Below are 18,095 nucleotides of genomic sequence, written 5' to 3'. Positions count from 1 at the left end.
TGGATTCATTCTACTCCAAATTCAATGTTCTAGCAGCTATTGTATAAAGTAGTGCCACCACTTTAAAATAAAAGATTGAGTTGAATATAGCACCTGTCCAAATTTCTTCAGATCAGTGATATCCAATGTATGTAGATAGATAGAGAACTAAATAGCTAGCTAGCTAGCTAGCTATTTACATATACACACAAAGTGAGCCACATGTTTTCTCAGTTATATTAAAACAGAATGAAGAGGTTGAATTAGTTGAAATAAAATGTTATACTTAATAATATGTTATACTTAATTCAAAAAAGATGTTATTTCAATGCAAGACCAACCTAAAAATTATTAGATCTATATTCTTTTTATGCTACACTTTTAAAATTCAGAGTGTATTTTATACTGCTGGTATGTCCAAACTGCATACTAAATATTTGAGAATTAAAGTGATATCTAGTCATACAAAAATAATAAAGTTATATATGATAAAATACTTTTACACTGCTGCAGTGTTTAGTTTTACATTGACATGAATTAGAATTCAATAAAGTTTAAAATTCAGACTCTCCGTCACCATAGCTACATTTCAAGGGCACTGCAGATACTTGAGGCAGGTGGTTTCCATGCTGCATAGCCAAGTGCTGGGCTCCTGATAAACACAGGCAAAAGCAAGTTCAAACTTATGCACAAAGTAAGATCTTGCTTTCTTAGGAAAGCAGATCACACACACCCACATGCACACACACACACACATATGTATGCATACACACATATACACCACAACTAGAGGAATAATAGCACCAACTGTTAGCACTGTGCTCTTTTGGGAGCCGCGGAATCGGAAAGGAGGTAAAGTAGGATTCTTACCTCCATATGCTTTAAAAATGTGTGTGTGTGTGTGTGTGTGTGTGTTTTCTCAAAGCCTTAGAGAGAAGTGAGACCATAGCTTAGTTACTCTTGAACCAATTTCAATGCCTAATGCCTTATAATAGATCATTTGAGTATGTGTGACTTAAATAAAATGAGATCACACACTATGATTAGCTATCTCTTTTTTTTTTATTTCCCCTCCCCACCCCAGTCCCGCACCGACGTTGTAAAGCTCGTTTTGGACATGACAACTTGTACTTCTCATTGTTGCAACAGGTCCACCTGTACCCTTAAAGGACTTGTTTTTCCCCATCTCCTCCACAAGTTATACTGACATCAAATATAGTGAAAGCAGGGGTTATACTGTGGGGGAGGGACATACAAAGCAACAAAGAAATAATCTTATAAATGCGTTATCTCTTTGTACTCTTTTCATTTATAATTATCAGCTTTATTTTGGGGAAGGGGGGTAAACCAGCATTGTAGGTTTACTTTCCTGAAGGAAAGATACAAGGAAACATGTCCAGCACCAGTGGCTCACAACAGTAATCCTAGAAGGCTGAGATCTGAAGATCGTGGTTTGAAGCTAACCTAAGCAAGAAAGCCTGTATAACACTTATTTCCAATGATCTAGCAAAAAGCCGAAGTGGAGCTGTAGCTCAAGTGGTACTAGCCTGGAGTGAAAAAGAAAAAGAAACAAACTCAAGTCGTTAACCCAGTGCTCCCACTGTGTGTTGGGTGCCCACTCCACATGACCTAACAAAATCTTTCCCAGTTTGGAGTCACATGTTGTTAATACTGTTTCCAGTTAAGCCACCAGAACAGAATTAAAATGATAAGATCACATAGTTTACAGTACAAGGATTTGAATCCAATTCTGTCTTATTTTAAAGTCCACAGTCGTCCTATTACAACAAAGTGATTAGCAAGGCTTAGGACAGTTGTCAAGAAGAAGTTACTGAAATGGAAGCTTTGCTTCCATTTGCTCAGTCTCCTAAAACTTTGATTGAAAACACTAATAAGGAACAATGAGAATTAAATGAACATTCTAAATTACAAAAAAAGGATGAGAAGAAACCCACACAGAGGCTGCACATGTGAAAAGCCTGTATTTATACACAGAGCCACCATGTGATGAATAATTAGCCAGGTAACTATAGGTTTTTCTCTTCTGGAAAAGTATATGTTTCATCATGCTTTGAACTCTGCCTTATTATCAGCACTACTATGAAAACAATGTTTTGTTTCTTATTGAGAGAACAGGCCGGGCATGAAGCTTTGTTTTGGCAGTGCCTAACAGAACCCTTTCTTTGTGAACCAAGGGAGTAGTGGGAAGGTGGAGGGAGCCTTCCCCCACTATTAGCAAGTAACCATTTTAAGGGAGGAAAGGATTACAATAGCACAACTGCCTAGAAAAAAAGAATCATTAGATGTTGAGCTAATACTATTTCCTTAATAACCTGTCACCTACAAAGAGACAGATTGCAAACAAACTGATAATAATTTTTTTAAAAGATAAGGAAGAACAAGTCCAGTCTAGATTTATTTGCCTGCACATTTTTTCCTCAGCTATAATCCTGAAGCATGAAAAAAATATTCCATTGAGAAAGAGAGACCATTAACAAGTGCCAAGATTAATATGTTCACACACATGCACAACCACAACGAAATAAAACAAAAATAACAACTATAGCACCACCACCAATCCTCTCTGGCTATCAGGCTAGTATTAAGTAGCTTCAAGAAATATATTGAGGGCTGGGAAGGTAGCTCAGTGATAGCGTGCTTACCTTGCATGCATGATGCCCTGGGTTCCAATCCTCAGCACCACATAAGCAGAAAAAGCCGCAAGTGGTGCTGTGGCTCAAGTGGTAGAGTGCTAGCCTTGAGCTGAAGAGCTGAGTGACAGCGCCCAGGCCCAGAGTTCAGGCCCTATGACCGACCCACCCCCCAAAAAATGTATGGAAAAAGTTTTCCAGAGTGAATGACAGATGCTTGACCACTAACTAGGATAAGATTTGTTGGCAACCAAATACCCCAAGTATGTTCCCTCTTCCATCAGTTACTAATGAGACAGCCTATCCTCAAGGTGGGCGGGGGGGGGGGACGTAGAATAAAGTGCTATAATGAAGTCAAACTAATCTGCAAAGACACATGGCTATCTCAGACTAAGAACAGAAAACTTGAAAGATTTCAGAGAAAGCTGATCATAAAAGCACATGTTTACTTAGCCTACTAGGGACAGCTTTGAAGTTAGACAGCCCATACTACAGAACGAAGATTGCTATTGGGAAGATAAGACCAACACAATTTTAAAAAAGATACTGTATAATACTGGTAGTTAGAGAGTAGAGCAGCAGTAACAAAGTAGGAGGAACACTAAGTGTGATAAGATAAACACGCAATAAAGCCAAAAAATCCTGTGAGCTTCATGGCTAGGCACGATTTCAGCAACTTAAATTGAGTCTTAAAGTAGGGGGAGAATTCCCACAGGTGAGGGTCCTGCAAGAAACATTCCAAGAATGGAAAGGTTTGAGCCACTCAGCCAATGCTGGAGAGTTGGGAAAGCAGTGGAGTAGGAATTTGTGGAGGAGAGAGAGAGAGAGAGAGAGAAGACCAAGCAGACCAGCTAGTTGGGCTAAGACAGAGAGCCTACGTGAGGAACAGGGATTAGAGAGAATAATAGGCTGTCTTCAAATTCTATACATTCTTTGACCTAACAATCCCCCACAAGTCCCCACAATTGTAGAAATATTGGTAGATGTGCGCAGAGCTACAAGCATAGATTTTTGTGGAAATCAGAAATGATTGAAAAGTCCAACAATAATTAAAGGATGAAACACCTCAACTGTGAAACACTCTGCAGCCAGAAAAGAGTCTTTTGCAAAATAAAGGGCAGAGTCACAATATAGGTATATAAAATTAAGCATGAGGTAGGTTTCCAAACAGAAAATTTTACTTTTATGGGAGAAGAGGGGGAAGTGTGTGAATATGAATTCCTGCCTATTTATATACTGGTGCATGCATCAAGGCCAATATCCCTTATGTGTAGGCTGAAGGAAAGTAAGCAACTTATATCTTTTTGTTTTGTTTCCCTATATTGCCTACATTTCCCAAAGTGAGCCTAATATTTGTAAGAAGAAAATGACATTTCTTAATATAAAAATGAACATTCTTAATCTAAAAGGAAAGAAATGGAGGCTGGAATTGACTCAACGTTTGGCTGAGTGCTTGTTTACCACATTTGTCTTTTATCAATTATCAAAGAAATGGAGGTTTGCTTTAAGCTGGAAGCCAGTATTTAAAGTGGGTCAGAAGTGTAGAAAATAGTAGAAGTGATTAAAAGTTTTGAAGAGCAAGGGAGGAGGTCCAAAGGAAGAGTACTAGGCAAGGCCCAGCCTTGGGGAAGCCAGCATACTATCAAGCCTGGCCTGCAAACCAAAGGAAAACACACAGAGCTAGGTAACCAGGAAAACCCCAATCAGCAGCACTATTTGCTTAGCCCCTACTGTGCGTGAAGTACTTTGCAAAGCCTTTGAAAAACCCACTATTATTCTAGCCTGTCCTAAATAAATATATTTATTAAAATGGGCTGAAAGTCTAAAGCTCAGCTTTCCTCCACAATGACCTGTATAAACTAGGGAGTTAAACCCGTAATGTTATTGGAGAGAAAGGGAGTGAATCTTTGACATGTAGGGAAATTAATGTTTTACAATGAAACCTCACATTTAAACTAAGATAAATAGGCTGTTTAGGAGAATGGGTATTAATACTGAGGAGGATTAAGACTAAATGCTCAAATCAAATCTGCTCATGAAAAAACCCTCTGAAAAAGCTACATCAGTTCACCTGTGGGATATATGTGTTTGAGTTTTAAGGTGGTACTATCATGACCACAGCTAGAATCATGGCCAAGGTTAAGTAATCATGCAGATTACATCTCAGATGGAGTTGAGAAAACAAACAAAAAATAATGCAGAGTCTAATAAGGAAAGCATCAGGTACTCCCGTGGAAAAGGGGTACCCGATGATCAAATCTCATTGAAAATGCATATCTGAAGAACAGGCCACCTTGCATTTTTTTTCAAGAGATAAAATTTAACAAACCATGGTGGACCAAATAAATTTGTTCTTTACAGTAGTAGAACTAGTCATATCACCAAAGGCAAGTTTGAGTCACTGACCCTAAGTCTGGCGATTTGTCTGTGATATTGGAAATTTCTGAACTTGAATGAAGCCAATGCATTCTCCTAAGTTATGCAGCATAAGACCAAAGGCATGTGTAGCAAGGAAATTCCACAAGCGAATGCATTCACTCATCTTTGATTATTTTCCCATTTAGGCGGTGATTATGGAAGACCATTCATTGTGAAATTAACACTTCTCATCAATGGTGACTTACATCTATAATCCTAGGTACTCAGGAAGCTGAGATCTAAAGATTGAAGTTCAAAGCCAGCCCAGGCAGGAAAGTCTGCGAGACACACACACACACACACACACACACACACACACACACACACGTTCATGCGTGCATGTGTGTGCGCAGAAGTAGTACTGGGGCTCAAGGGGTAAAGTGCTAGCCTTGTGGAAAAAAAAGCTCAAGGACAGCCTGTAGGCTCTGAGTTTACGCCTCTGGACCAGCACACACTTCACTGAGAAAGTAGAATTTGGCATCTCCATTGTGGTCTTCCCACAGACCATAAAGTGCCTGATCCAGGACAAAGTTTGGGTGGGAAGACACAATAATAGATGAAGTCCAGAAGGATGAGATGGATTAAAATAGCATATTAGAGAAGGTAATGAGTATTTCTGTTTTCATCTCGTTTGCTTAAACCAGTGGGCTAAACAAGTAGGACCCTAAGTTAGTCTTCAATCATGGGTCATTACTGCCAACACCCATTTTTGTACTAGTTAACTCTTAAATGCTGATTTATACAATTACAGGGGCTGTAGAGCTTTAAAAGCACAGCAGCACTGATATTAACAGTAGTTACCATATTAATTAACAATTCTGTTCATGAGATAATCATTTGTACTTGATAATGCTATGAAAAAGAAACCCAGACAAAGCCAGATAAGTAAACTCCAGAGAGATATCATAGTAAAGTAACATTTCCTTCTGGCATGAGATAAAGAAAAGCCATGGCCAGCTCTAAAAACAAATCTAATAATATTGCTCATGTCACATCACATCTAGAGGATGTCCCAAGCCAGCTCCTTAGCATTCTGACCATGTGTGATGGATGGATGGATGGATGGATGGATGGATGGATGGATGGATGGATGAATGGATGGATGGATACACTATGGCCTCTCTTCTTCTGAGGCCACTCCTACATTGGCTCTAGGATTCTTAGTGAAAACAGAGACCCTATAATATAAATGAGTAAAGTGGTATAGTAAAAACATCCACAGTGTATCTTAAGATGAGTAATCAGGATGGTTGAGGGATTTTAAAACCACATCCTGAGAAGAATTGAAAACACTGGGTCATTTAGTCAAACAAAGACAGAACCAAAGACTGTTTCAAGGAAAGCAGGAAGGAGACATCAACTGGTCCCAAATCCTTGACATCCCTTCCAGCTTAAAAACTCTATATAGGGCTTGCAAAAAAAAATGGGTTTCTTTCTTTGTCCATGAATTTATTCTAGAGGTGAATACTGGTTACCTGGGTTTCTTTCTTTGTCCATGAATTTATTCTAGAGGTGAATACTGGTTACCTGGATACCTTACATAGCATGGAAAGTTCTACTACTACTGTTTTTCTACTTTTTCATTTCTAATTTCTACTAATTTCTCTTTAGTTGATTGTCCATCTTTTATCAATAACTAAAAGAGCAAATAAATCTACAATTCTTAAAAGCATTCATCATTGTAGAAAATATTGGGAAATATTCAAGTCTACAGAGCTTTCAAATTGAAGGGCATTATTCTGGAATGAGCCTTGATGATAGATGACTAAAGTATCTGGGAAATGGTGTCAATGACCCACTGTTGACTGGTTCAGTGAGGGTTAGATTTTGCAGACTTCCTTCCTAGAAGAAAAGCCAGATACAGACTATTTGTTCAATGATTTTATCAGGACAATATTTAAGTGCTTGATTAGATGCCTGAGTTTAATTTTTACTTCAATTTTAAGTAATGTGGTAAGATTATTCATTTTATCATTAAATAAATATTTTTTCTTTATATGTTGAAAGCTTATGTTCTAGGTTTTCTGTGTGTGTGTGCGCGCACGTGCACACTCAGGCACATGTGTGCATGTGTATGTACACATGTGTAATGTCAGTACTGTCAGGGCCTTAGCTCTGTTTGGCTTCTTCATTCAAGAATGACACTCTACCACTTGAGTCATACTTCCACTTCCAGCCTTTTGCTAGTTCATTGGAAATAAGCCTATAAGATTTGTCTGCCTGGGCTGGCTTCATACCTCAGTCCGAAAATCTCAGCCTCTTCAGTAGCTAAGAAAACCAAAACCATCAGCACCCAGAAGTTCCCAGATTCTTCATTATCCTGCTACCAAAAAAAATGCTAAAACTTTGATGTCTTGGATGAAAACTCTATGAACTTGTTTCTCTTAACGGTCCTCTGGGCTGCTGGTTTAAATTGTTCTCGAATAGCAATGCTGGCACTTGGACAGCATGCTTCTCTAATGCTAATTTTGCTATGCTCAGATTCTTTAAAGAATCAGGGTAAATATTGCCAGAGGACCCTGTGAGAAAATCTTTTGGAAAGTATCTTTACAAGTTTTTGATAAGACTCACATGTAATTGATTTCTATTTTAAACTTAATGATATTATAAACGCTAGATTTGTTTTAGTAAGGAGACTGTTCTATAGGGACTTCTCAAAATAATCATGAATACTGGAAAAATTATATCATCCAAGAAACTTCTCAAGTTTCAGTGTTTTAACAATGGCTTAGCTGGCCCAGCAACTGAAGGCAAAATACAAACAAGAAATCTTTTCGAAACAATCTGTTTGAGTGTGGGTTTTGTTTTTGTTTTTGAAACAGTGTCTCACTATGAATCCCAGGTTAGCCTCAAACTCTGGATCTTCCTGCCTCAGACTCTCAAGTGCTGGATCACAAGCAATTTACTACCACACCCTTGCTCAACATTCTTTTATGTACAGGGAGGGGATTTAAGGGGAAGGGAGGGAAAGAACAACTAGCTTTCAATCCTAAATAAATTATCTCAAAATGATAATATGCTACTGTTGAAAACACGTACACATTTTATTCAACAAAGAATGAGAATCCTTTCCATGGTAATTCCCTGAGAAGCTGCTTGATATATCAAACTCAGAAGTGATCTGAAATAATCATTTTAAATGCAAAGCCTCAAACTTTTCCAAATAAGAGACTACAGTCTATTTGTAACAAACAGTACCTGAGAAGTTATATACCCAACTGGCTACACAGGGCCCATCTGATTCTGACAGATTTTTTTTCAAGCAGAAAAAAGTTACATAAGGTAAAATATATAATCAAATATGTCAATTGTGTATTATACAAATTATATGTAACATAGGCACATTACTTGAAAGCATGCAAATAATGCAGTTATTAATTGCATATAATAGATAAGTTGTTAGAAAGATAAACAAGAACCACAAGACCTTAATAGTAGTCTTCTAGTGAGGTAATAGACAGTATTGAGAGCAAACCCTGACCTAAATAATCACTAAGAGTATGTGAATAGGGACATTTAAAATGAACAAGCTAACATTGTATCACACAGTTCCCTATCATAGAATGTTTTCCTTATAATAATACGATGATAAAAATGCTACCTTAGATTTCTAAACCAAAAGTGTTTCCATAGGTATTAGGCCATTTGTTTTCCATTGATGTTCTGAAAAAAATCCAATGGAGTAAAAGCGAGGTCTGGATGACTGTCTATTTCACACACAAGGAACTTGAAAGTCTAAGCCTAACGTGACTTCTAGTAATTGCCTCTAAGGAGCGGAGGTTCTGCTGATATTCCCATCCACTGCTTTTGGAGCCCAGCCTGCTGTCTCCTCACCACAGTGCCCAGGCAAGCCCCAGCAGAAGAAGGGAGAGAAGAGGTTGCCTTGTCTGATTGGTGGGATTTAGGAACAGAAATTGGGTGAAGGGAATCTCTTTTTACTAAATTCCTGCATACCTTCCACCCTCTTTTAGTCTCTTTTCTTGGTTTCAGCTCAGTCTCCTCTCTTCCTTATTCCTGTTTCTAAAGACATGCTTGGAGATAAAACCATTCATAGCTGCCTATCCACAGACAGTTTGTAGCAGAGAAATTGACAACAAGTCTACTGCAAAAATATGAAAATGCTGTTTTAATAACCTTGGCCTAAAATACATTTTGTTGTATGCCTCAAAGGGTTTCAATAAAAAGTCAACCTGTAGAGACATATTTTCTTGGCTTAAACAACAATCCAAAACATATAAATGTAGTCCAACTATAATGACATATTTATAGGCCAATAAAGCTTACACTGAAGCTTTCATACTTCACTTAAAGAAACACTGTAAGGAGCAGTGTTCTATAAAATAATTTGATTTTTTTCAAACTATTGCCCAAAGAATAAAAAACACACACACCCATAACTTCAAGATGTTTAACTGATATTATTTATAGTCATTAGTTGCTAAAAATCTTGTAAAATGAAAGAATTCTTCATTTGACTAGCTCCAACAGCATACCAAATATGGTTATCAGGTCCACTTCAAGTACTGTAATTCGACAGACAAAAATAAATAACTAGAGGCTGGCATTGTGAATGATTTAATCAACCCGATTCTTCTGGAAAAACAGGTTCTTGTGTTCGTTATGCTTATGAATAATACATTCCTTAACCCTTCTGCTTTAACATAGTTACTTTTCTTCATTAAAAAAATAAACTTTAGCATAAAAAAGTCAAATAAAACATCTCACTCAATAAAAGTCACAATCTGCATTGGGTTCATATGAGACTTTCTTTGAAAAGGATAAAGGAGAGAGAATATAATGCATGTATATTATCACATTTCACAAGGTTTTTTGTTGTTGTTGTTGTTGTTTGCTTTTAAAGAGATTAATAGTTTTCCACTGTCCAAGTCTATAGTTTCAGTCAGAAGTCATTTACAATCTTTCAGGACATCCTCAAATAGTACTCAGAGTATTCTTTCAGGGGGTGATTGGGAATTTTTTTAAAAAACGAAAGAGTTGTGATTTGAGTTTGTAGTTATTGGACGCTGCCATTTGGGGCAGAGTTTCTCTTTGTGGAGTAATTTATTAGCAGATACACATTGGTGAGATCTTCCTTCCTTCCTTTCTTCCTTCCATCCTTCCTTCCTTTCTTCCTTCCTTCCTTCCTTTTTCTCTCTCTTTCTCTCTTTCTTTCTTTTTCTTTCACTATTCAGAGACAGGAAGTGACAGAAATTGGGATTTAAGGGTATTTATTTAATTATTTAATTCTTTAATTAGCTCTTATATTATCAAATTCCTTCTCTAAGAAACAACTTAATTCTTTCATTATTACAGTGTTTTTAAGGGCTCAGTTAACAAGTAATAGTATGTAGAAGTTTTATTTTATCCATAGAAAGGTGAGATCTTGCCACTCTTCAACCAAGGTGGGGGCAGGGGAAGAGGAAGGTCTTAGGTAATCACAGTTCATCTTTATTTGGGGAAAAAAACAATGAGGAGTTGGAAGGGATCTAGAGAAGGATAAACCTAATAAGTGTGTGAACTTCCATTAACAATGTGGTATTGGAGGTGGTTTCAGTGTGGCCAAGGGAAAGAGATAAGAAAAGAAAAACATTGGATAGAAAAAAAAGTACAGACAACAAAAATGATGATGTTCCACACAGAGAAAGGAAGACCCTGAAGAAAAAGTTGCTGGGACAGGATTGTACACTGCAAAAGAAACTCCCTGTCTGCCCAGTAGAAATCCTGACAAAGGCAACTTGCAAAGCTTAGATCAGGCAGATAATGGAAACTCATTACATTAAGGAAAGTTTTTGTTTCTCTTTCCACATTATTACAACACAGTGTGCATTCCAATTACAAAAGCTATTTGTCTCAAATTCCCCACAGTTCATACCAGCTGAGTAGAATTTCAAGGCTCTAAATTCTATCCTTAAAGGGGTATTTTACATTAAAAGAAAAGGAAAAGAAAAGGTACAAGGTGTTTCTTGTCCTGGAGAGCCTAGGATTCAGGACTTCTGTAGTCATCCTTTCCTTAGCACTAATGGTAAAGAAGTCACCTAAATGAGACCTGAAAGCTCTCCATCAAAAAAATAAAATAAAATAAAAATTACTACTAAGAATAATAATCTGAATCATTCAGGAAGACATTTATTAGTAAACACTCTTTGGCCTACCCTCAGTCAGTCTGATAAGAATCTGGGTAAACTGGACTGGGCAATCAGTATTGTTTTGTAAATTCCCCTAGGAAATCGAAAGTGCCACTAGATTTAGAAGGGACTTATGTAGATTTGCCAAGCCACCTATCAATTATTTGATTACTCACTCTAAACCTATTTCTTCTGAAATCAATTTTTTTAAAAAGAGGTAGATTATAGACATTTTTTTAAATCCAAGATCAAATAGTCTTTAAATCCAAGATCAAACTCAGAAGGAATTAAGAAATTGGGTTTCTTTCTGTGCTCATTGATTAGTTATCCGTTTAAATACAAAACAACCCTGCTATAAATACTCTTGTTTACATGTGTGACATGAAGCTTAACCATCTACACATCCTTTTGTCCCCTGTGGGTTTCCTGTTTATTTTTTTTTAACTAGTAACAGTATATTCTATAACTCAAAAAAATCAAACAAAGGAAGAGTTTCATGTTAAGACAGACATAAGACGATGGTGATATAACTGAGATCAGAAGTCAGAAACGCAACACTACCCATATGTTATTCCCACTTTTTTCACACATCATAAAAAGTAGCCATTGTGTGTTCACAAAATCTGTCTGTGAAACAGAATATCTAAGAAGCCTATTAACAAATTTTCTGGCTTTAAAAGGAAAGCCACTAGTTTAATAATTTTCTTTAATTGTGTACATGACAATCAGGCTAATGTGTCCAAAATATTACTGTCAGGCATCTACCAAAAGATGCCAGGAAACTGTTGACTGTTTAACTGCAAGAAAACATTAATATGAGTCCCCAAACACAGCATAACTCATCACAAACCAGAATCACATGAAAGACACAGTCAGTTCCTGGTGTTATTCAGTCTCTATGCCAATTAAAATAAATTGTCTAGGTTTCTTGTAATTGTCAAGTTCTAGTTTTATTTTTTTTAAAAAAAACAGGAAGTTGTCACACTAAGACATAAAATAAGGCTATGAAAATCAGCACTGTGCTAGAATAAAAAAGATGTCTTAATATGTTAAAAGTGAAGTTCCTCTTTACCTAAAGAGGAAGTAACTCCTCTAAGTTCCAGGTCAACAACTTCAGTTTTGAGCTATGTGAAAAGAGCCAGTCAGGGAAAGCCACAGGACCCAAAAACAAAAAAGCAAGACTAGGAGGGGGTAAAAATCAGTGGAGGAAAAAGTGTTAAAGCAAAAGAATTACTTTTGGAAACTCTCGGGCCTGTCTTCACTGAGTTAGGCCTTTAAGATCTTTCAGCAAATATTAATCCTATTTTTCATAAGGTGAAACTGAGTCAGGAAGATTATACAGCTAAGTGTCAGAGTTAGTTTTCACACACTAACCAAACTACTCCAAAGCCATGAATGAATGAGTCCAAAACCTCAAGTTCTTTAAACTTAAGAGTGTATGGAAGGAAAGAAAAAAATACGCAGTTGATAGTGATCATGGAATGCTTAAAAGCTTAAGGAAATCTGACATAAGTTGCCAACCAGCAGTTTCCTGGCTTTGAGCTAGTTCTCTTCCTTCACCTGAAGAAACTCAGCTTTTTCCTAACTTTTCTTTCTACTCAGTGTAAAATGTGAAGCACTTATTTAAAAATACTGAACTCTTCATTAATTCAATTAATTAAATCATGTCTCCTCATATCTTGCTAGCACACTGGAAATTATGTAAGGCCATGTGTTTTATTACCCACCCCAAAACTATACATAGAAGACCCTGTAATCCATCCCTGTAACATCCATTCCAACCTCTACCAGGCATAGCACCAATCATATTCTTTGAGGGAGAAGAAATTATATAGAGACGCTGGGTGTTGATGACTCGTACCTGTAATCCTAGCTACTCAGGAGGCTGAGAGCTGAGCATTGAGGTTTAAAGCTAACCTGGGTAGGAAAGTCTTTGAAATTCTATGCTCAATTAACCAGCAAATAGCCAAAAATGGAGATGCACCTCAAGTAACAGCATTCCAGCCTTCAGTGGCAAAAGCTACGAGACAGTGCCCAGGGTCTGAGTTCAAGCCCCAGTACCAGCACCAAAAGAAAAAAAAAAGGATATCATATATACATGTATAATACTTTTATGAATAATTCTATATTATATAATAATATAGTAAAATACAAATTAATATAACATACAATTCATATTATAACATAGTAGATATGAATAATATATGTCTTTTAAGTTCTTATGAAATTTTCATATGAATGTCAGGGTTTCCCTAAAAACCTGCAGCTAAAGAAAATGGGTAGTTATTCCCTGAGCCCACCCAATTAGATTTCAAAGCATAAATCATATTTACCAAGGTCAGCCTTTTCCTTGAGCACATCTTTGAAGTTGAGTCCGCTGTTGAGAGTTGACTGTCTGTACTTCAGCAGAGCTTCCTTCTGTCCATTTTTCCCCAAAGCCTCAGCTTTTACTGGCCCAGCACGGAGGCCACATCTCCACTTGGAAAAATCAGAATGTACCCACTTGACAAGGTCTTCAAGCTTCACAATCACCTTTTCGGAAACAGCAATGACTTCATCCTACAAGATATGGGATGAACAAAAACATGATTTAGGGCTTGGAGGTAAATGGCATTCCTAGCAAAGCCCACCTGGAAAGCCAAGTGAGTGGTTTCATGTTAGGCAAACAGACAGCATGTGGCTTTGAGTATCAGAAAATTGCTAGCAACTCACTGCACTTCACTGTGAGTTATTTAAAGGATAATTTATAGGACATATTTGTTATACAGTTAGAAAGTATCCAAAAATAGAGCAGTAATTCCAACAGCCATTTTGACTGCTAGTTACAAAGCTCATTCTGCCTAGCCAACCATTTGGGTGAAAGCTAATTTTAAGGTGCAATTAATTGCAAATGTAAAAAGTAAGGCTAGATGACTAATGGTTAGCCTGTCTCCATATAAATGGTCTAAGTAAATCTAGGATTCTTGGAACTCTGACTCACCCCTAAAATTCCTATGTTTATGGTACATTTTCCCTTGGCTTATACACAAATATTGAATTTAACTTTTGTCCTAAAAATTAAATAAAACTGTGATGTAATCCCAAAAGAAATACTTCATAAATGTTATGTGTTTCCCACTGAAAGAAACTTACACATTCTCATGTTTCTCCAAAACTTTGTAAGTTGAGAAATGAGCTGAATTTTTTTCTCTCTCTTAATACATATGGGGTAAAGGGTTGAGAGGGTGACTGAGGAGAAAGTCTTTGAATCTAAGAAAAACTTAAATTTCTCCTATGGATCATAAATCTGAATTTTAAGCATCTCTAATGACTTCCAGGAAGCAACCAACTTTCCTGCCTCAGAATGAAGCCAACAAGATATTTACTAGATAGCCATACATGGAACAAAGCGAGGGCTTGTATTCATAGATTCTTTGGGAAACACTTAGGAAGCTCATCTCTCTGAGCTTTAAGTTAAATTATTTGAAGCATTTGACATTTTAACTTGAACTGATTTCTTTCATTTCTTTTACTTCACATTTCTGTAGAAAGCTTAGCTGTGAAAACCCCTAAATTTACAAAATCTTCAATTTTTTTGACAAAACAACAACAGGAAAATGTCTCTAAGCTATTAAACAAAAGGCATTCACAACTGATTTGGGCTAATTTTGCTGTTAAACATGATTCTTTCCTCCTTCCTCCACCTACACACCCCACTCAGGCAATCCTCCACCCACTACTATAAACAAAAAAAGAGTTTATTAAAATCATCCTCATGCAATCAGAAGCCCTGGATTTTGTATTTTTTTTAATGTTTTAAAAAGTAGGATCTAAAATTTCAGTTTTCATCTAGTTCCAAGTGCTTCTGAGAAAAAAAATTCCTTAGGCAGAAGTAAAGTAATAAATAACAATCAAAAATGAAAAGTAAAGCTTTGGTAATAAAATGCTTTCCTTTATTGTGATCAAATATGAATTTCCAGTAAAAGGGAGACAAAGTGGAAACTGTGTTTCTATCCTTTACTCAGAAAAAATTTCAATACTTTATAAACAATGGGGCATATTACAAAGTACTATTTCAACAGATGACTTCACCCAGATTCACCACGCCATCTCCTCGGAATAAAAGGTCTGGAGTTGTCATGCATTGGGTAGCTATTCCATGGTGATTATTAAATGTGAGAATAAAAATTCGGGCTGGATATTGTTTCAAAGTACATGGTAACAGCTTCTGCACAGGGCAGATCAAAAATAAAGTTTAGGATGTACTGGAAAGTAATTAAGTAGCATAAGAAACCAGCCTGAAAATTAGTGAAGATGGAATTTGGCAACATTTTGACCAAATAAGGTTTCCTAGAATAGACAAGTTTGGAGATGAGTGTTATTTTCAAATAGCTCTATGATCAAATGATTATCATTTCAACTACCAGTTGCTTCAGATCTTTTCCAAGAAATAGCATGACTAGCTCTGGCTGGCTTTCAACACCCGCCAAACAAATAGTTTATTAACCAAGAGAAAATACAATCCTTATGATGTCATTGATGAATAAGCTCATCTTTCAAGATTTAGTCTATAGATAGCATCCAGACTTCTCTCTTTCTCTCTCTCACTTCCCCCCCTCACCACACACACACACACACACACACACAGAGGTATGCATGCACAAAGGCAGGAATTCACATAAACATGTTAACCAAAAGCCCAAGTTTGGATTAATTGTGAAACCACCAGCGCATTTTGCTGTGGATTCAGAGAGAAACTGGCCCTGCAACATTGTCAGATGCCAGGATTTAAAAGGAAATCTGATAAGCAGAAGAGGGAAAACAACAAACTAAACCCCTTAAAGAAAATAGCCAACACACACACACACACACACACACACACACACACACAGAAAATGTCTCAGGAAACATTATTTTGTACACACAATGGCATAAATCACATGTTCTTACTATTCTAGGCAAGTGCTGACTAAAATTCCTAATATGTACCAATCTTGGGCAAGTCTCTCTTCTCTATGTCTAAGAAAAGAATTTCAATAAGCTCATCTCATGATTACATTAGCTCTCTGCAAACTGAGAATTAGTACTGGATAAATATTGCTGATTCACTCTAATACAACACAAAAGGAGCCCAAAGAAATAACACTTTGTTACTCTATTAATGTACCTTGATTTTTCAATTAGCCCAGCTTTTTAATCAATATTTATGTAGGCTGTGTTAAGACACTAAATCTTTATTCTTTCACCAGGCTGGAAACTATTTCTGCAATTTGGATTTTGTTTCTACCTCAGCACAGGAGCTGCCTAGTTAACCATGAATCCTGTAAGTCAGAGAAAAAGCACAAACCAGAGAGCACATGGGTGTAGTCTACCCCTGTGAGTGTAAAAATGGGCATTTTTATCCCCAAAATATCCAGACTTCAATCTTTTATTAAACAAAATAAAAGTAAGTCAAAAGAAGGAACAACCAAAACCAAAACCAACAATAAAAACCACTTGAAACTGAGCAGCAAATTTTTTTAGGTAATATGTGAACTCCTTACCACTCTCTCCTACCTTATTTTCAGTTCACATTTTCCTGAACAGCCTTGGCCCTGCAAACTTAACCAGACATTTATATTTATAGACACTGATTTATTCCACCTCCCCTGTGTTATTGATGGGGCCAGTGAAGTTCAGTGGTGGGTCTTATTGCCACTTAATGTCAGGACTTCTATGAGGATCTTCTATCTGCTAGCATGACATCTTGGATTCTGTGTCCTGGAGTACCAGAGTTTTTTTTTATTCTGTTTTGTTTTGTTTAAATCCCAGCCTTAAATTTTCTTGCCACATAATACTGAGCAACTTCTTGAGTCTCTCTGTGCTTCAATTTTTTTTTATGGAACTACAAAAGAAAATAAAGGATAATAAACCTATCTAGTACTGCCTAGTATTCAGAGGTAGACAGAAGTGATTCAACCTGTCAACACTTAGCTATCTGTCATCACTTTGGATGCTGGTGTTTTCCGAAGTGTGTCAGGGAGCCATGCGTCCGCTGGGCCATAGGTAAACATATTTGTGGGAAAGAAATCCTGGTTTTCTGTTTGTAGCAGGGGAAAAAGTTTCCTTTGTAAATACATTTACAACAGATCACTTTGAACAAAGCCATTAAGTAAACACTGAGGAAGAGGATGAAGATACAGGGGAAGGGGCAAGGATGCCAAGTTACTATGAAAACAACTAAAATTTGGAGTCATGTTTTTGTATCTGAGGTTCTCATAGTGGCAAGAGTCCAGGAACCCTGGGAAATTCCCAGGACAATTTCAGGTGGTCCCCAGGGTCCATGTGGTGACCATAGGGACCCTAAGACATTATTGGCTGTTTGTCACAGCAGTTCTCTGGCCAGTGTACAGTGGGATTTTCCAGAGATTGATACATGCGATACTACACCACAGCAAATGCAGAAGTACATGTGAGACTCTAACTCTTTATGAAGTTAGACTATGAAGAAAATTTACAAAACAAAATGCATGTTTTACTTTCATTAATCTTTTTTTTGGTTTTAAGAATATACTTAATTTTTATAGAATTATGTTTCATGTCAATGATATCCTTTTCTTGCTATTTTTTATTTTTTAAATATTCACTTAGAATAAAAAATTTTGGTGTATGAGTTTTTAAAAAATAAGTGTGTTATAAATTGTTTAAGAGAAATAATTTTTTTCAAAGCAGCATCTCATTATATAGTTCAAGCTGTCTATAAATCATGATCCTCATGGTTTAATCTCTCCTGTGCTAGGGTTACAGGTATGTACTACTAGGCCCAGCACATTTCCAGGAGTTTCAATGTGAGGTTAGATTCATATTACTACCATCACCATGATCATCAGATACAAACTAGTCTATCACTCCCCCAAAGTCCCTTCTATCATTCATTTCTAAGTTATCATATTTTCTCATCCCT

The 18,095-nt window shown here is 36.7% G+C and overlaps 1 protein-coding gene across 1 annotated transcript in view; it reads right to left on the bottom strand.

Moving 5' to 3' along the window:
- Arid5b (AT rich interactive domain 5B (MRF1-like)) overlaps positions 1 to 18,095 on the bottom strand; it is a 182,275-nt gene that overhangs the window by 136,082 nt on the left and 28,098 nt on the right. The window contains exon 3 of the mRNA XM_013017164.1: positions 13,507 to 13,732. Within this exon, the coding sequence (XP_012872618.1) occupies positions 13,507 to 13,732 (226 nt within the window). The remainder of the gene's footprint in view (positions 1 to 13,506; positions 13,733 to 18,095) is intronic.

This window comes from Dipodomys ordii, unplaced genomic scaffold (assembly GCF_000151885.1).
Source record: "Dipodomys ordii isolate 6190 unplaced genomic scaffold, Dord_2.0 Scaffold34, whole genome shotgun sequence".
Lineage (NCBI taxonomy): Eukaryota > Metazoa > Chordata > Mammalia > Rodentia > Heteromyidae > Dipodomys > Dipodomys ordii.
The sequence above is the reverse complement of the archived record's forward strand: the minus strand, read 5'-3'. Positions and strand labels throughout refer to the sequence as shown.